General features: G+C 39.4%; 2 protein-coding genes across 4 annotated transcripts in view; both read right to left on the bottom strand.

Annotated features, from left to right (window-relative positions):
* myrfl (myelin regulatory factor like) overlaps positions 1–11886 on the bottom strand; it is a 65179-nt gene extending 53293 nt beyond the window's left edge. For both annotated transcript variants that reach the window (XR_010006748.1, XM_008116615.3), the window contains exons 1-4: positions 5107–11886; positions 3154–3247; positions 1936–2003; positions 1439–1628 (exon numbers count right to left, since the gene is read on the bottom strand). Coding sequence is in view for 1 of the 2 variants with exons in the window: in XM_008116615.3 (XP_008114822.2) it covers positions 1439–1628; positions 1936–2003; positions 3154–3247; positions 5107–5152 (398 nt within the window). In the remaining variant the exon portion in view is untranslated. The remainder of the gene's footprint in view (positions 1–1438; positions 1629–1935; positions 2004–3153; positions 3248–5106) is intronic.
* Positions 11887–12018: 132 nt separating this feature from the next.
* Positions 12019–20438, bottom strand: part of rab3ip (RAB3A interacting protein) — a 32105-nt gene continuing 23685 nt past the window's right edge. For both annotated transcript variants that reach the window (XM_003224619.4, XM_008116612.3), the window contains exons 6-11: positions 19055–19258; positions 17698–17826; positions 16396–16508; positions 14450–14549; positions 14280–14349; positions 12019–12435 (exon numbers count right to left, since the gene is read on the bottom strand). In XM_003224619.4, coding sequence (XP_003224667.2) covers positions 12353–12435; positions 14280–14349; positions 14450–14549; positions 16396–16508; positions 17698–17826; positions 19055–19258 — 699 coding nt within the window. In that variant the 3' untranslated portion in view covers positions 12019–12352. The remainder of the gene's footprint in view (positions 12436–14279; positions 14350–14449; positions 14550–16395; positions 16509–17697; positions 17827–19054; positions 19259–20438) is intronic.

Genomic DNA, 20438 nt, shown 5'->3' with positions numbered 1-20438 from the left:
TTAGGAAAAACAAACAAGCCAATCTGTATTTAAATCCTCAAATAGAGAAAAGGGCTGTAATCCCATGCATATTTGGTTGCAAAGAAAGTCTACTTAACACAATTAAATTGACCTCTGAGTAAGCCACACACATAAAAATGAGCTTTACATATTTAAATGCTGCCACCTTATGGAAATATAGGGAACCATCCTTAACTTCATGCATGAGATGAAATAGATGCAGAGGTTGACCGTATAATAATACTAAAGGACCTAGAAATTCATAGATAGGTGTTCTTTCTAGGATTCTCTAGGTCTGGTATGGGCAAATTTCGGTTCTCCAGATGTTTTGAACTTCAACTACCACAATTTTAACAGCCGGTAGGTTGTAAGGAATTGTGGGAGTTGTTGTCCAAAACACCTGGCGGGCCGAAGTTTGCCCATGTCTGCTCTAAATCCTCCAGCATGACTTTATGCCAGGCATAAGACAACTTCGGCCTTCCAGGTGTTTTGGGCTACAACTCCCACAATTCCTAATGACTGATATCCTGGCTGGGATTTCTGGGAGTTGTTGTCCAAAACACCTGGAGGGTCGAAGTTTGCCCATGCTTGCTCTAAGCAGTGGAGGACCTAAAGATTCCTAGAGACAACATTTTGATCTAATCCTTGAATAATCAGATCTGCATAAGTCAAACCTGCAAGTGTGGAGGGCAGATTGTAGGGACACTTTAGTTTTCTGATGGTTCAACATACATAAACATTGTTTCATGCAATGTTATGTATAAGATTACATTCAGGCTATGGATGCAAGGTGTATATGAAATGTAAATTAATTTTTTGTTTAGATTTGGGTCCCATCTCCAAGATATCTCATTATTTACATCAGTGGTTCCCAACTAGTAGTCCACAAGAACTAAAATATGGTCCGTGGCCTCACCAGTACTACATCATTGCAACGAGAGTGACTGGTCTCCCATATCCCTCTTATAGTGCTGAAGCTTTTTAAATATTTATTTATTTATTACAGCATAAATAAAGTCACCCAATAGGGGACTCTGGGTGGCTTTTTAAATACGGTTTTCTGTGGGCGAGAAAATTATGACTACTGTTCTGTATAAAAAACTAGAGTTGATGTGGTGTATCCATTGCAATTTTCTGAATCAGCACCCCAAATAACCAAACCGAAACTAAAGTTGACCAAAAATTGATTCATAACTCTTTTGGTACTAATGTTGGAGAGTGGTCCTTGGTCAAAGTGGTCCCTAGTCAAGTGGTCCCCTGGTAAAAAAAAAAAAAAAAGGTTGGGAACCACTGATTTACATATATGAAAATATTTGCATTCCAAAATCCAAAAGGCCCAAATCCAAAACGCTTCCAGGCCTATAAGGGGTTCTCAATCTGCAGTAATTCCAGCAACACCTCCTTTCCTCCTTTAAAGCAAAAAAAAATGACAAATTACCTAGGACTGAGAGAGGTTCTTACTGGAGAGCCATGTAAACCAAAGTTGTTTGTAGATGTAGAACTCATCCAGGACGTGACAGCATTTCCTGTCTTCAGAGAGCAGTCCTGATATGCAGGACAGACTTGACCATTAGGATTCATCTTACTAGTCGCCTCCAAAAATTTGCCAGGAAACTTATTAGTTAGTCCTATGGGAGAGAAAGAAGGTGCATGTTGCAGCATGAAATATCATAATATACACATAAAAAGTAGGAGGAGAGAGAACCCAAATTTTCTATCTCAAGCAAACATTAAAGTAAAGCCCCTTCTTCACTGCCATATAAAATCCAGATTATCTGCTTTAAACTGGATTATATGCAGTGTAAATTCATATAATCCAGTTAAAGCAGATAATGTGGATTTTCTGCTTTGATAATCTGGATTATATGGCAGTGTAGAAGAGGCCTTAGTCACATCTCAAATGCTAAGAAATTAGGATGCAAGCAACCAACTGACCTTTGGAGTGTGGTGGTGAATATGGCTCTGATCCTGAATCTGGTGGGGAATCGGGTAGCTTGTTTTGCCTGGAAGTGGAGTCACAGAAAAGTAATGTTTGCAGTATTAATTAACTAGGGTTACCAGACTGGATCTGGGAGGGAGTTCCTGTAACTCTAATCTTTAACAGATTTTGGAGCAGTTTGAGGTTCCACAAAGCTCCATTAAGTGGGATAAGGATATCTGTTCTTCCAAACTTCAACTTTGAGCTAACAATATCCCTTCCCAACATGGCCATTGTCTTGCTGGCGGAGTCAGGTAATGGGGATGCAGTAAAAAAAAAAAAAAAGGAGCTGGGTTCTCCTCTGCGCCTGTTTTTTCTTCCCCATACCCACCGATGAAGTAATAGTCAATGAGGAAGAGGACAACTGTGGTTGAACCTGGGGTGTAAAAGATGAGGGGACTTGACAGAGCTTTGTGGTACTTCGTCTTGCTCCAAAGATCCTTTAAGGATCAAAGTTAGCGGGGAAAAACCTTGCAGATACAATCTGACAGTCCTATGTGACATGCAGGCCTGAGTTATGTTGGCAGCCCTAAATTGAGGAGATGTATTAAATCAGGGATGAGTAAAGGATGGTTGGCCTGCATGCTCCTTGTAAGCCCTAAATGTCTTCAGAAACCCCTCAAAGTGAGCCTTTTCTGAAAACATGGCCAAAATGCACCTACACTGCAGTGGTTCATTTTCCTTAGCTTACTCAGTGGAGAAAAAAACACAGAAAAGATTTAAAAATCAGACAAAAATTAGCCAGAATAGCTGTCAAAGTGATGTGTCTAACTTTGACCACCAAAATGGAAATTATAAGATAAGTGAAACCTGGATAAAGAAAAGAAAAAAAACCACCCCTGGATGCATTTTGAAAGAAGCCTTCAAGGGTTTCTAGAGGGTTAAAATATGTTTGTTCCCATAGCTTCCATGATGTGGTCATGGATATTGTTAGTTCCGGATAAAAGTTTTACCTGAAACATGTTGAACTGCTCATTTTTTTGTTTTGTGGAATCCCTATTTTTTCCATATTATTTTTGCCTCTGGTACTAAATTTTCACACCTAGTTTGTTAACTGAGGTATACCTGTAATGTGATATTAGAATTTTCTGTATACAAACATATTATCTGAAAGTAAACTGCTGTGAAGGACAAGGTTCATATTTTCAGGGTTCCAAATAAGATCTTATACTTACAGGTTTCCAAATAATTTGAGGTCACAATCTATGAACTCTTCCAGCATGTGTGTATCCATCATTGTATTCTCCAATGCTCTATGGACATCTTGCCCTTCAGAGTAAAAACCAAGAACTGAGTTCACCAGAATGTACAATTTTCAAATTTCAGTTTTAAGCTGAAAATAGCAATGAACTGCTATTCATTTGATGACCAGCCATTGTTTGATACCAAAGACAAAAGGAAACCAACTATGAAATAATTTGCCAAGTAGGATCTTGTGGTGTGCTCTTTGCCAAATCTGAACAGCTCCACAAGTAGACCATGTGATTGCTCTAATTTCTAGAACTTTGATTGTTCCATCATAGGGTTTTCATGGTAAAAGACTTTTGGAAGTGGTCAACCTTCTTCAGTTCAGCACTAGTAAATGTTAGCTATGGTGCCATTGTCATTGTCTCTGAGAGATCTTCTATCAGGAGAAATCCTATACAGACTGCTCCTGAGACCAAAGGTGCATCTACACTGGAGAATTCATGCAATTTGATATCATCCCACAAAAAAGTTAATCTAATATTGGCCCAACATTGATGATGATTATCATCATCATCATCATCATCATCAAAGTGCCCAAACACGAATCAAGGAACATGAAAGGCACTGCAAACTAACTCAACCCGAGAAGTCAGCCATAGCAGAGCACTTGCACACAGCATATGATTTGAGAACACAGAAATGCTGGACCCCAATAACAACCACCATGTCAGACTACACAGAGAAACCATTGAAACCCACAAGCATGTGTACAATTTCAACAGAAAGGAGGAAACCATGAAAATTAACAAAATCTGTCTACCGGCATTTTAAAAACTCTAAAAACAGGACAGTAAATAAAGTACAACACTCTGAAAACAGGGGAATTCCAGACATGAAACAATCAGGGCCAGCTAACACCTCTCAACAAAGGATTCCCCCAGGCAGGAATCAGCCAGGCCTTGAATCTGCAAGGCCATTAAGTGCTAATAAAGGTAATGTAATTAATTCACGCTTTCCTCCAGTAGACAAGAGTTCTTTCTCCCACCCTGGACCTTATACAAATAGATAAACCTCACTTGCCCAGTTTCTAATATACCTCACAATCTCTGAGTATACCTGCCATAGATGTGGGCAAAACATCAGGAGAGAATGCTTCTGGAACATGGCCATATAGCCCGGAAAACTCACAGCAACTCAATAATAGTAAACTTCATTTTTATCCTGCCCTATCTCCCCAATGGGACTCTGGGTGCTTAGGAAACTCAATGCAATCATATTTACCAAGGGTGCAAATCATTGTGTGTATACGTGTGCATCCATCCATTCACCCATCCAGATTACTATGAATGCATGACATAATAAAACTCTGCAAGAGCTAAACTGAATGTTGGTGCATCTAGCAGATTGGTTACTTCTCAAGTTAAAATGAAACTACTTAAAGCAGTCAGAGGTGTAATGCTAAGCACATGTACACCTGTGAGCACCGCATTAATCTCAAACAGAAATTGGACTTTGTGTCACAATAAAAGGGAAAGAAGCCACACTGGGAAACGATGGAAAGGTTACTAACAGATTATGACAGCATGTAGATTTGCATAAAACATGAGACCCCAATACTTTCATATACGGCCTGTGTGAGACTGAGGTTACTGTTTCAATGGTTTGTGCACCACTCTAAAATTCCTTATAGTGTTGAATGATACATAAAAGCTATCTTAGTTTCAAGGAAAGTAGGACATAAATTTGAGGAATATTTTGTTAACTGTTCACATGCCTGACAACTTCAACAACAAAAGAGCGGAGGAACCCAGCAAGATATGTTGGGCGTAGATAATGTTGAGCAGGAATAATGAGCAAGGAGACAATGATACAGAACAAAATAAATCCAACTGCAGTGGTTTCAATGGAAAACTCTCCTTCCTTAATTACCAGTCTCTTACCTTCAAAAAACTGCTGCAAAGCCTCATTTTCATCCACTACATCCATGGGCAAGAAAGGGATAGGAGGAATCCAGCTCTTTCTCACACAGTTCACCTGAAAGCACTCAGGCCCAATAATGTAGTTATTACAGCTTTGGCTGCCTTAAGATACTCTGTCCCATTCCTACAGAAAAAGCACTGGTTGGCTGCCACAGCAAATTCAGTCCTTTGCGCATTCGTTCCCAACTAGTTTTGAGATTTTCTTTGCGATTTTTGTCCTAAAATCCTTCCACAATTTTAGAATAATAATTACACACAGCATTTCCTCTTAACTATGGCTGTAGACCATGACAAATGCGACCTTCCTTCCTTGTTAAGGACCTTTGCCCTCAAAATCACTTTACAATTCAACACATGTGCAATTAGAAAAGCAGTAAAAGAAGCTTATCTCCTTGCTGTACTGCTCTCTAATGTGTTTATGTGAATCTGGGTAAATGCAATGGACAGATACATGGGAGGAGGGGAGGGGAAAGCACTGTACTGTTTAAAATAGATGTATTAATTGATTACTGGTTCAGTTCAAATACAGATCATCATAGATGTCTTAATGGCTCAGATTCTGGAAAAGGAGATGTGATGTAAAGTTCCACATTGGTTGAACAATGAAGTATTTTCTACTTCACAACATAAACCCTCACTTTTAGCTAATTTCCAACACTGCCACCCCCACGTCAATTTCCTGGTCAACAGATAACAGGAGAACAGCTAAGATATGTCCTGAGATCCAGGAGAATAAAGTCGGTACTGTGGGGCATAGCTAGACATTTCTTCTGCTCCCTCATTCTCCATCAGCTAGGTGTAGGCATTTGGGCATCAGTTAAAAGGTAGGGTAGAGGATGATCATTGTGTTGATCACTGTGTAGGGAATGTGTTTGTCATTGTGTTTGTCATTGTGTAGTGGTTCAAGTGTTGAATTACAGCTCTGGAGACCAGAGTTCAATTTCACACTTGGTTGTGGAAAATCACTGGGTGATCATGGGCAAGTCACACACTCTCAGTCCCAGAAAACCCCATGACCTTAAGTACTTGAAGACATGCACAACAAAGCCACTAACAATGCCATATGTGATCTGCTTTTAAAGCAAATACATAAACCCTAGGGGTGCAACTAAAAAATAATCAAAACAGAAGATACAAATTTGTAACAAAGTAATTGCATAATTTATATAGACATGCAAAAGTAGGAAGTTTTACAATTATTTTCACAACTCTATAAGTGGGGAATATTTTGAGCAGAAGACACGTATGCCTACTCAGGCTATGTTTGGATACAGTCATCTTAAAAATATTCCCATGCAAAATTCCAAAAAGCAGCCCTTTGCCATTTTAAATAAGTATTATTCTAGGTAAAGGTAAAGGTTTTCCCTGACGTTAAGTCCAGTCATGTTTGACTCTGGGGGTTGGTGCTCATCTCCATTTCTATGCCGAAGAGCTGGCGTTGTCCGTAGACACCTCCAAGGTCATGTGGCTATTGTATATAATAGCACTTGAGCATTCAGGGATATTGGTATCCATGAGGGAGTCATGGCACTAAACCAAAACAGATACCAAGGGCCTCCTGTATTAATTGTGTCAACATTTGGGTCTCTAATCTCCACCTCTCTCAATTATGGTTACTTTTTCGCTTAAATAGGACAGTCTTTTGAAAACAGTACTACCTTTGGTAATAGAGGGCACATTTATTTTATTATTAAATGGTCAATAAAGTCATTTGGATTTCTGCAACCTTCCCCACTAGTATTACTGCTACCATGCCAAGATGAGGTTAATGTTTTGAGTTAATTATTGCATTGGTTTTATCATTTGTTTGTCCCACCCACGCTCCGCCTCACAGCAATGTTACACAGCAACCTCTGTAGAACAGTAGACATTGTCTGTTCACAAAGCTGATCTGCCTTATCCAAAGGTACAGCTGGACAATCCCACTGGAGGACTGGGATGAGAGACAGAACACCAAAGATGTGCCAGAAAGCCTGGTAAATTCCAATGGGAAGGAAACAGGAGTTGTGGCAGAAGGACTATCACTTGCTGCTGCTTGCATCACATGCAGGGTTGACAATGGAACAAATGATGCATACAGCTGAGAACAGGCTGGAAGGAAGATGGTGATGTGGAGGCAATGACAGAATGTGGGGAGCAGGAACACTTAGTTTACGCAACCCTTAGTTGACTTTACTATGGCCTTTTGAGCACATCAGAATACTTTGGACAGTGAGAGGAAATGTTCAGTTGATGTTACAAATCCTGGTTCTTTCAATACTGGGAAAAATAGGAAATTCAACACTTCATCCCGACTTCTCACTAGGTACAGAGCAAACCTGTTAACTATGAAGGGCTATATAACATAATACAACAATTGGGAGATTGGGGGTGGGGGGAGAAGCTTAATAGACTAGAGCAGTCTTATACCATTGTGAAGTCAGAGTTCCCATCAGCTGCATCGTATGGTCTGCTAAAGGCTGTAACTGCTGAAAAAAAGATGTCAAGATCTTGGCAAGTCTCAGTATTTTGCCTTATATGTGTGTGTATGTGACTTCAAGTTACCTTTTGACTTGTGGCGATCCCATACAATTCCTAGGGCAGTGGTTCTCAACTTGTAGGTCCCCTGGTGTTTTGATCTACAACCCCCAGAAATCCCAGCCAGTTTACCGGCTGTTAAGATTTCTGGGAGTTGAAGGCCAAAACATCTGGGGACCCACAGGTTGAGAACCACTGTCCTAAGGTTTTCTTAAGCTCAGAAGCAGATGAGCTCAGAGCAGAAACTCTCAGCTGCCACTGCCCTGATCTTAGAGGGAGAGAAAAGGCAGACCCAGATCCATCATTACTGCACTCAGAAGTAGACAGAAGGAGAGGGAGTGTATATACCTTATATGCTATCTGGGGAACCTTATAATGATAACAAGGGATCATTTCTATGAGTCGGACTGTGGCGCAGCTGGTTAGTAGTCAGCTACAATAAATCACTAGTGACCAAGAGGTCATGAGTTCGAAGCCCAGGTCGGATTGAGTGCCCGACCATTAAATAGCCTAGCTCATTGTTTAACTAAGCAACCTGAAAGACAGTTGCATCTGCCAAGTAGGAATATTTAGGGACTGCTTATGCAAGGAGGCTAATTTAACAAATTTGCTGGTGTAAGCTAATAATTTTAATCTGATGTATAATGTACTGTACAGTTTTTATATGTGTGTTTTATTGTAAGCCGCCCTGAGTCCCCTGTTGGGTGAGAAGGGTGGGATATAAATGTTGTAATAAATAAATAAATAAATAAATAAATAAATAAATAAATTTACATCACCATAAAAATCTTCAGCAGCGTGCATGCAGAAGATGAGAAAGTACTCCATCAAGGACTCAGTGTCACAGTGGACGATGAACCAGCAACTCCCCCTGTGGCCGGAATCGAGCATACCCTCATGAAGCCAGAAGCTGGAAAATGTTAAATAGTCTCTGTGTCTTTGTCTGTGTGGTCGTATGTCTAATGGCATTGAATGTTTGCCATGTATATGTACATTGTCATCCACTCTGAGTCCCCTTCGGGGTGAGAAGGGAGGAATAGAAATACTGTAAATAAAATAAAATAAAATAAAATATGTCATCTAAGTGTACTTTTATATACTGAAGTGAGGTGAAAGAATATTACAAAGATGAAGCGAAGCTTTATGCAATATTGAGATATCAACAAGATGGCCAGAAAAAGAGAGCTTCTCAAAGTCAAGGACAGATACCACTCCATAGCAGATTTCCAGTAAAGAAGGAGTTTTAGTCAATGGTACAAATACAGTGCCAGTTCTACATACTTAGCAGTTATTTACTTCTATCTGCAATGGAAAACACACTGCAACACATATCCTCTGGAGAAGGACAAGAGTAACACAATGCTCCTATCTTCATGCCCAGATGCATCAGTATATTGAATGGAAAGTTTCTGAGTGCCTTAGCAGTGCCAAAATGAACTACTCTGAACCTGGCACACATAAAGGTTATTTAAAAATCTGCCACAAATTTCATTGTGCTATCTTATGACCAACACCTTCTCCAAAACCAATATTGCTTCAGAGTCAAATGCACCATAATTTATGGGTCTGAGTACTGCCAGCTGAACATAGGAAATGCTTCTTCTCAAGGAAGAGACGATGCCAGCTTTTCCACAAAGTGTATTTAAACTATCTGAATCCAGTTCTGTACACTCCGTGTAAAAGTAACTGACTTCTTAAGGAATCCTGATTTATGCAACCCTTAGTTGGCTTTACTTAACACAGATTTGTTCCGAGGGTGTTTGCCTGGTCTCCAAGAGTCCTGGTCCAACACTCAAACCACTATATCACACTGGCTTTCCAGTGGGATGACTCAAGGATATTAATTCTGTACCTTATTATCTGAGAGTAATTCGACAGAAGGGTTGAGAAGGTAAGATAGAAAGACACAAAACTGGTATACTTCAAGGTCCTTAAACAGATTACAATAAGTATCTGTGTTGCTTGACTCAATTATTATCAACCTTTAGCCTCCAGATGTTTTGGACTTCAGCTCCCAGAATCCTTCATCATTGGCCATGCTGGGTGTGATTTCCAGGAGCAAAATACAAGGACCTATGATTGAGAACCATTGCCTTAACCCCAATGAACACAGTAACGAAAGTAGAGTGAACCAAGATGGGATTCTGGGCTATTCCAATAGACATACATCCTAAAGGCGCCTAAGTTTCAATCTTGATAGCCAGATTTTAACAGCTCAGAAGCAATCGTTACATCAAATCCTTGCTAAAAGACTACCTGACTTTTTAAAAATACCTTCCCTTTCCCTTTTACATTTGTGTAATGTCTTTAAGATGGTAAGCCTGCAAAGACTATCTTCTTTTATGGATATTCTGCGAACCATTCGAGATCCAGAACAAGATATAGGCTGGCATCCTATCAATGAGATATCCAGGTGTCATATTAAACCTGCAGATTGAAATTTTGGTCACTGCACTGTTTTGGCCCATTGCCTACTAATTGGACATGGACGGTGAATCCCGTGGGAGGTAAGACATATCATTGTGCTGCTTGGATGGAATTTTCCAATACACCAGCTGATGCAGGATCTTATCCAAAAAATGCCTTGAATCAGGAGCAGGAATTGTGCACCTTTCTAGCTGTTGAACTGCAAGTGACAACATTAATCACTACTGAATATGCTGGCAAGGTCTTTCAGGAGCTGAGGTCCAGCATTATCTGAAGGACTACAAAATCTCCATTTAAATTGAATTCTCTAAATATAGCACTTCATAATTAAACTTTTGCAAAAGGTTTCCCAGAAAATGCGAGTGAGTCAGAAGAAGGTGGCAAAATACCATCAAGTAGAGCACCTGTGGTATCATAAGAAATGTTACATCCTAAAACTCTGTAGTTAACCATTTAAGTCTGCTAAGCAACCATCTGGGAGATGTTCCAACACAGAACCGGGCATGAACAGCTGATTCCCATCCAAACCCACTGAAACCTTTGGTGATTTCTCCCAGCAGTCCTAGCCATCATATACAATGGTGAAAGATACTGAAACTGCAGTCTGAAGTGCCACACTTTACCCACCTGTTTTAAATATGCCATCTTGGAGATACACGCCATAAGAGCTCAGGGGGAATAAACAGCTGTTACTCCATATCACGCAAATTTACCATGTTCAAGTTTCCATGGTTCAAAATCTTCCATTTAAAAAAGTTTTCTTATTCAGGTATATTGAGCATGGTCATAAAAAGACTCTGACCACTTGTAGAGAAAGATGTTCTTCACAGGTTACAATTTAGGTGTAAATTTTAAAGTGTTTGCTAACCTTCTGGCATGAACTACCATGGCTTTGCAGCCCACTGCATGAAGATGTCATGAGCAAGGTGTCTGATTTGCCCATCATGAGTATAAACAAGCAGAGACCTCAGTACAAATCAAGGACGAGTAACATGGAAGCCTCATCTCTCACTACAGGATAGGGTTGCAGGGAGATCTAGTCCAACGAACCCCCACAACCCTGAAACAGATTGCGTAGCTGTGCAAAAATAGGCTGCAAATTGTACCCAAAGTGGATGAAAAACTGCACCTGGACGTTATCTGGGTAGCGATGTGACCTGGTTTCATTGAAATGTGCTTATTGGGCATAATGAGAGCAACCATATGTCAAAAGAGAACAGCTTGAAAAAATGACACGCCAGGTGAATGAGAGGCTAGGCTGATAGAAATCAAATCTAACTTTGTGTGGATTTCTGACATTTAAGTGTCCAAGCATTTTATTTAAGGAAAAGGCTTAATTTACGTGAAGATCACTGCTCCTTGACAACTCATCTGAAGAAAAATACTGCAGGAAATAGTGCAAGGTGTGCAAAAATGTGTGAAATAAGCCCAGAATATATACTCTTAAGAAAAAGCTGAAGAATTATTTTCTGCTCTCACCAGCATTTGTCACTTTACTAGCTAAGACCATTCTGTCAACATAATTAAAATAGGTATCTCCTACTGGAACCATGATAGTAGATAATGGTAAATAAATACTAGTTCTTGTTTTGCATTGCTGTGTACAATTGATCCTCCATATAGACAGATCCAATCATCCATGGCTTAAAAATATTCCCCCACAAAATCTGAAAAGCAAACTTGATTCTGCCATTTCATGTAAGGGATACAATTTTGCTATGCCACTGTATTTAATGGGACTCAAGGATCCACGGATTTTAGTATCCACAAAGGGTTCTTGAACCAAACCTCTACAAATACCAAGAACTCACTGTATTTGTCACATTTTACTAACACTGAGCTATCTTTAAGAATACATTCATAGAGAAACATGGATCCAGTTTTCAGAATGTGCACAATGCTTTTTAAATATTTCAGACACCACAATGCTCTAATTTAACTTTTATTAAGCTGAAATTCTACATTAAAAATTTTCCAGAACACAAAAACAAACACAAATCCCAAAAAGCATTTAACTGGCATTTCTCAATCATAAGTTACAATTGCAAGTACGTCTGAAAGTCTTGCCTTCACTTCAAAAGAACAATATAGCTTTCATCTATACATTTCGTTGAATTACAAGAATATGTAGTGCAATTTGCACAAAAGTAGAAGCCTTGGACCCATTTTTTTTCCAAAATAAATGTCAAATGACTAGGATTTAGACTCAATCAGAAGATATGTAAATTTATGGAAGTTCATGCAAGCACCAGAAGTTTAGTAGTTACAGCTCCTCCTTGTAATATCCAAGTTTTGCCATTGACATCTCCTTCCTCAGTTGCATTACCTCCCAAAACATTTGATCCACTGCAATAAAAGAAAAACAGACATTATCAAAACAATTTAATGATTTAAAAAACCTGAGTCATATATATATATTAAAAAAATATCTCTTTCCCATTCACAAGGTACAAAAACGGCTCATTCTCACATGCATACACAGAAGTGATACCAACCAGATGCTGAAAAAGCACTGTTAGCTATCTGTTATGGAAACGTATCAAATAATATATATTATGTGTCCAGTATTACAAATGCCACGTTTGAAAATAATGCACCTAATGGCAGCATTCGAAAGGAATTTTCCTGAAATGCAAATGACTAATGCAATTTGCATCAGGAAAAGTGCCAGCCTCTTCCACTTCCTTTGAGTGCCAGTGTGCTTTTTGGCTGATGGTAATAGTTGTTTTGGCCAGCATAGCATTGCATTCTAAAACTCGTTTTTGCTACTAATTTATTGCTTGGGGCAAGAGAGAAGGAATCTAACTGGTCACTTAACACAGAAGGAGAATCAACTGCAAGGAGGCCAGAAATCCATCACTGTCCCCACAGTGGGGAGCACCACCCAATTTTCAGCTACAAACTGACTAGAAATTGTTGAACCAATTTGGGGACTTTGGGAGGGGAGGATTGGGGAGGATTCACAGTAAGTCTCCTTTCTTTGGAGGCAGTTTGGCTTTTGTCCTTTGACAAGTGGAAAAACTGCGTGGAGCTCAAAGAGTGCCAGGGAAGACACAAAAGGCAGAAAGACAGATTTGGGAACACGAGTTCCTCATCCTATTTATAGTAATAATGATTATCTTTATGTGTTACTGTCCTGCTTTAAAAGAGATCTCTCCCCTCCCCCTCCTAATTTCACAACAGGACTGTGAAGTAGTTTAGTAGGCTTGTGCAATTCGGCTGGAGGGCGATCAATTTTTGGTATCCAAATTTTGTTGGATACCCAGATCTGTTTTTGGGAGCCTCCCGAAAATCAGCGAATAGAAAAATCTGTTTTCAGCTAGACAGCCGAAAGATCCGGGAAGATCTGGCCAATTGTCAGCAATGAGGAACTTAAAAGGTTCCTCTTTCCGTTCCTGGGATCCTTTCCTTTCTTCCTTTCAGGAGTCTGGGTTTGAGGAACGGGGTTAAGGAAGCACCCTTCCCAGGACCCTTTTGTTTCTTGCCTTCAAGGAGGCCTGGGTTTGAGGAACGGGGTTAAGGACGCATCCTTCTTGGGATCCTTTCCTTTCCTTGCAATAAGCAGGGTCTGAACCAGGAGAGGGGGGAAAAGGGGGTCCCAGGGATTTAAATCCCTTAAAGGGGATTGGGGGGTCTCCTCTCCTCGGCCTGACCCCCATCTAGAGAGTGCTGTGGGAAGGAGATACCTCCTTTTCCAGCTTCCCAATATCTAGTGCGCTCTCTCTCTCTCTCCCCTCCCTCCCTCTCTTTCTCCTTCTCTTCTTCTTCCTCTCTTTTTCTCTTTCATTCTCTTCTCTCTTCTTCCCTCCTTTGTCTCTCACACTTCCTCTTTTCTTTCTCTCTCATCCTTCCTCTCTCTCCCCATTTTATTCTCCCTCTCTTCATTTCTTCCTTCATCTTTCTCCCTCTTCCTCCCTCTCTCCCTTTCATTCATTCTTTCCCTCTTCCTTCCTCCCTCCCTCATTTTCATTCGCAGCCTGTTAGGAATTGTGGGAGTTGAAGTCCAAAACACCTGGAAGGCCAAAGTTTGCCCATGCCTGTGCTACAAGATCTCTTTGCATACTGATACAGACTAACACAGCTATATCACTGAATTAATCTATCAACATCTTCAGACTTTTCTTCCTGTAACATACAAGAATGTCAACACATTCAACATTTATTTGTACTGGACACAAGCCTTCACTTACCATCTTGCTGCTTCACAAGCCCCTGCTGAATATACCGAATGTATGTGAAAAAGTTACACACAGATGTGATCTGCATAAAAAGAAGCAAAGTAATTATAATGTAACATATTCTATTATTTAATTCCATGAAATACAAACTGAATGAAAACACAGGAAAGCCTAATACTTACCCTGTATCTACAGAAGGGAGAAATGTAATAGTAGTTGCTTGAGTCTCCCAACTTAATTCTATGCTTGCATGTTTTACTTTGTCCACTGAGAGCACATTTCCTAACAGAACAGAGTGAAACAGATTTAGAAAGTATTTCAGAAATGAATCTACAGGGAAACTGAAGTCTGGTAGAGGTGTTTACAGGTAGACATTTCACATAGTGGTTTAAAGGCACAATTTTAAGTAAAAGAAAAAAGGGGGGTTGCCAGGTCAATGGACAGCATTAAAAGGATTAAAAAATAAATTCATGGAAGGGATTAAAGATACAGTTACTAGAGGACATGATAACTAGATATTGATCCCATCTCATCCTATTTCTTCCATGTCTCATGTGTCTTAGATGGAGTGAGTATTTATATGTGGAGGAGAATAGTGAATTGGCAGATATATTTTTGCCTCTCAAATTTTTAATCTATATATATATATAAATGTTCTGACCGTTTTTCCCTTAGCTTAAACAACAAAACTACACAACCAAATCACACCAAATTTGGCCACAAAAGACATAGTCATCCGGTATGTGTTTTTCAATCAAAAAAACCTAGAAAAAATAATGACCAAACAACAAAATGAAGACAAAATAAAACCCGCATTGCTTACCATGCAAGCACAGAGCCGCCCCTGAACTGAAACAACTACATTACCCTGAGGACCTTGCACCTGTGGGCGGAGCCTAACCCACTTCCTTAAAACGTTGCCATGGTGGGTGGGGCTTGCGGCTGGCAAGGGTCAGCTTCCTCAGCCCAGTCTCTCCTTCCTTGTAAGAACGTTATTGTGAAATTATGGGATTAAACTCAAGTGGTGGCTGGGGACTCCCATAACACAAAGGGTGGTGAATCCACACAGTAATGGCATAGGACACCCATAAAAGTGGGAAAAGCACTAGCGTTTTGCTCTTTCAGAAGACTAGTGCCTCTCTAGGAATTGCTAGGTGCTCCAGTTTTTAAATGGAGTTGGAAAAGTCCCCATAGGCCATCTACACCAGTCTTCTTCTTTCTACCATCCAAGCCTTCCCGACAGATGGCCATCCAGCCTCTGCTTAAAAACTTACAGAGACAGAGAGACTCCACTAGTCCCCCAAGCAGTCTATATCACACTGGATTTGGAAGGGAGGTGGGAGATGAGTTCACACCCAGCATTACAAAACTCTACAACCAGGACAGTAAATAAAGAACACTCTGAAAACAGGAGAATTCCAGACAGGAAACAATCAAGGCCAGTCTTTGAAGCAGAGATACTACTCTGTACTACTGAAGCTGACTAACCAAAGATTCCCCTAGGTAGCAAGCAGACAGGCTTTGAAGCAGCGAGGCTATTCATTGCAATTCTAGCAGCCCAAAAAATCATTCCCCTAGAACGCAAGTACCCAGGCTTCCTAGCAGCAGGCCTATTCCGTTGCATTCCAACTAACCAAACAAGGATTCCCATAAGAAGAAAATGGCCAGGCTTTGAGGTTGCAAGGCTATTCATTACTATTCCACCTGACCAGCAAATTATTCTCAAAAGCCACAGCAACGCATGGCCGGGCAAAGCTAGTACCAAATATTTTTACACATACTATTATTTGCATGCTTTACAGTCTTTCTCCACCTTTACAACCAATGAACAATATTCAACATTCAAATCATAGACACAAAGTTGGAAGAGACCACAAAGGCCATCCAGTACAAACATCTCCTATTCCGTTCCCACTGTTGTCACAGCAGCTTCTATTAAGACATTGCCCCTTTACCTTTGCTACAAGACAAACATGATCATAATTTCTATCATCTTGTGTAGCACCTATAGGGTTTACAGCTTGGACCAAAACCTTTGCCAACCATTTTTTGATAGAAAGAGTTAGGAATGAACCAGCTGTTTTGAAATATAGTCCGAAATCTGTTGAAAGACAGGAAACTTCCATACTTTGGTCCTCCACATTCAACTGCAGAAGCTTTCACAAATCGAACAGGTTGTAGGCCAACAGGTTCAATGCTTAGTGTATTATTCTCCACAGCTTCCAGAACAGCAGATGCCAACTAAAAAAAACACAAGAAGTTGCTTTAATGTTTTTTCCCTTTTTTATTGTGAAATACACACACAAATAGAAACATACAATCTTGATATTCCACAATCAATATACAAGTATTTTTCCCCAACCCCGCCACCTCCCTATTCTCACCCATGAACTTATTCTTACATAATATGAATGTACAGAAATACTATTGAATAATTATACCTCAGTATGATCAGGCATTTAAACGTTTCCCTTGATTTCACCAGCTATAATGTTGACAGCACTTAAGGTTTCTCACAACTATAAGGAGAATATACTACTAACTATACATAGAAATGCATGCAAACACACTCACAAAAGACGTAATAGTAATAATAATAATAATAATAATAATAATAATAATAATAATAATAATCGAAGTATGGATTGTTGATGTTGCAATCCCAGGCGACAGCAGGATTGACGAGAAGCAACTGGAAAAGCTGACATGATATGAGAATTTAAAGATCGAACTGCAAAGACTCTGGCACAAGCCAGTCAAGGTGGTCCCAGTGGTGATTGGCACACTAGGTGCAGTGCCTAAAGACCTTGGCCTGCACTTAAACACAATCGGTTCTGACAAAATTACCATCTGTCAGCTGCACTCATTATTCACAAATACATAACACAGTCCTAGATACTTGGGAAGTGTTTGACGTGTGATCCAATAAAACAGCCAACATAGTGATCTTGTTTGCTGTGTACTAATCTTGTTGTGTATTAAATAATAATAATAATAATAATAATAATAATAATAATAATAATGACTCTATTTACAAATAATAATAATAAATACTTTATTTACAGGAGACTCTGGGGACTGTTAAAAAATTGTGTTTATCTCCTCTGGGCAATACAAATAAATGTACCGCACAGTATTTGGGAAAGGACCAGTGCTGTCATGCAGTACCCAGGAAATACAGGAACATATGCTGGCAAGATTCAAATTCATCCATGAAGTCAATGCTTTAGACAAGTTCAGTCATTACCACTCAACCCTACCTTATCTCTTCTTATCCCCTGTACATTTCATCCCTATATTAATAGTCTTGGTTTACATGTTTACCACTTTTTAAATTGCTCAGTTATCAAAACATGAGGTGACCAAGGTAAAGACGTCCTCTCTCATGCAGTGATAATATAAATAACAATATGCAATTTCAAAACGTTACCTCACTTTTGGAGAAGGTTAAACATGGAAAGATATCTTCCTGATAGATTTTATCTAGGAAAGGGCATTTCCGGTCCATTGTGGGATCATCCTTCCAGGATCTGAATTCATTATATAGGGCTAAATCAGCCTAACAGTTAAAAAAAAGAACAGAGAAATGTCCAAAAAGTTGAGCATACTATAATCAATACTTATGGTCTCTAGGAAGGAATATTTCCATAATTTGTAATTGGTGATATAGCCAGGGTTCACAAGTGCTTCGTGCCTCGCTGATTTACATATACTTAACCATTCATTCCCAGAGTTCTTTAATTCTGCTACATTGTGCTTTAGCTTCAAGGCACCATGTTGCACAGATGACATTGTTCTGCTGTACAATCCAAGGCATTGGCATTAACTGTTTGCCAACTTCCGTCCTTTTGTCTTCAAATCACAATATACCATGTGGGACTAATTTCCAAAAATAAACTGGAGGTATTAAGAACTTTAATTATTTTCTTTGTATCTTCGGAGAGAAACAATAGTGAACCCATAGCAGGATTTAATTTCTCAAAATTCATGACAGGAAACATTTTTCCTCACATATTTAAATACCAAGTAGGAGAAGAGCAGCAAAAAAACCAGTTTCAGCTCCAAACAAAATAAATCTTACAAACTTAACCCAAACTTTTCTGAAACGTCATAAATCTCTCTACTTCCAATGCTTACATAGTTAAATCAGTCATATATATATATATATATATATATATATATATATATATATATATATATATACACACACACACACATTGCAAAAACACAAAAAACATACTCCTGGGGAAGCTACAACTTCCATGTAGCTCTCAAAGCTGTTTCTATGGCATTTATGAAGTAAAACAAATGCTGTAATCTGTCCTTAATGTAATGTTCTAGGATGGGATAGGGTTATTTCTTCCATGTTTTGGGGGTATACAGAGCATTTTAGACCCAAAAGAGTTCATTCTAAAAAAATAAAACAAAACTTAGGAAGTGAAAAGGAAATGATTTCCAAGTCATGTCTATTTTTTAAATTGACCCACTTCCTAGGCTGCATTTTGTCCACCCCTCCTACCTACCTACTTCAAATGTGTCCTCAATGGAATAAAGCAATCAAAATTGTAGAAACCACAGACAAATCTCTGGTTTGCATATATTTTAAGTACAGGCTTATTTGGACACTTCTTTCCAGTAAAAGAATAACTGTTTGGGGGAGAAAAACAACCTCGCAGATTTCTTGTTACTGTCTTATAACAGCTTCTCAATAATGAAGTTTTCATAGATTTGCTACAATTTTAATGCATACCTAAAATGCCTAAAGGTTTTTTTATCCCTTTAAATACCTCTTTGCAGTCTTTCACAATTGGTTGCATCACAGCAAGGTCCTGGTTGTTGACTCCCATGGCACTACTTGTACTCTTGTTCCGCGTGTGACCTTTTTTGAAGGGCGTTTTCCCACCAGGCTGGAGCTCCTTTGTTGGCGAGGTCGGTGAAGTGGACAGTACCAATGTTTTCAGAGCTGCTACTTCAGCTTGAAGAACATCAATCTAAATAAACATATTCAAAAAGACAGATCGAATTTGCAACCTGCAAAGAATTTATAGGGAAGGAGGTAGACATTTTTACTGTGTTTGCTTTTTTATGAGGGGCATTTGATAATATATTGTGGCAGAAACACAATGGATGGGGAGATGAATTGATAGATGGATAAATTTCAGAATTCAACTGGATAAAAAACAAAGATGTAAAAACTACTGGAATGAATAGAGACAAGTCTGTAATGTGACACTTTTAGGCACATCATAGATGCAGCAAAGGCATGAAGCTCAACAGACCCATGATTTCGCTACACTGGTAAGACGCAATATGACTCATTCAGAGTACAGTGTTCCCTCACTTATTGCGGGAGTTATGTTCCAGGACCACCCGCAATAAGTGAAAATCCACAAAGTAGGGGCACTATATTTATTTTAATATTTACACATTATATTAGTAGTTAGGTGGCCTTTCTCCCCTTCACAAGCCTTCTTCCTGCGCTTCTTCTTGGCGGCCTCCTCTCCAGCGCCTGCCAGTTTCCCTTTTGCACATGTGCCTCCCTCTCATCGGCATCCAGAGTGGCCCAGCTGGATGCCAATGAGAGGGAGGGCACATGCGCAAAAGGGAAACTGGCACCTTTTGCACATGCGCCACCGCTCAGAAAAAAACACAAAGCAGTGAGGGAGTGAAAAGCGAACCGCAAAGTAGGGAAGGAACACTGTATTTCTAAGTAGGAGATTCTTACATGAAAATTCAATGAACAGTGAAGTTATTCTAATCACGCAGTTTCAATTTAAAAGTATGATTATATAGCCATGCCAATGGCTTTTGTTGCCAACTCAAGTCAAAAGACCCCTTCAAACAATTCTTTGCACAGCAAGAGTTGATGCAAAACCCATTATCTAAACTCTCAAAGTTTCCTATTACCTCCTCCAAAATTGCAACTTAAGAAGAGGGTGCTAATAAACTTTGTCCTCATAGTGTTTGTTGCAAAAACTCTTCTTTTGGAATTCTACAGTAAATTACACAGAGCATTCTCAAAGTCTCAAATTGTCTACTACTTTTTGAGGTCACACCAGGGTAACTGACTCACTGTCACTGCAAAGATTCCAAGCCACAGAATCAGAGCTTTTATGAGACTGAATCAATCATAAAACTGTCAGAAATGTGCCGCAACATAACCTGAGATCA

Source organism: Anolis carolinensis, chromosome 5, assembly GCF_035594765.1.
Source record: "Anolis carolinensis isolate JA03-04 chromosome 5, rAnoCar3.1.pri, whole genome shotgun sequence".
Taxonomy (NCBI): Eukaryota; Metazoa; Chordata; class Lepidosauria; order Squamata; family Dactyloidae; genus Anolis; species Anolis carolinensis.
The sequence above is the reverse complement of the archived record's forward strand: the minus strand, read 5'-3'. Positions and strand labels throughout refer to the sequence as shown.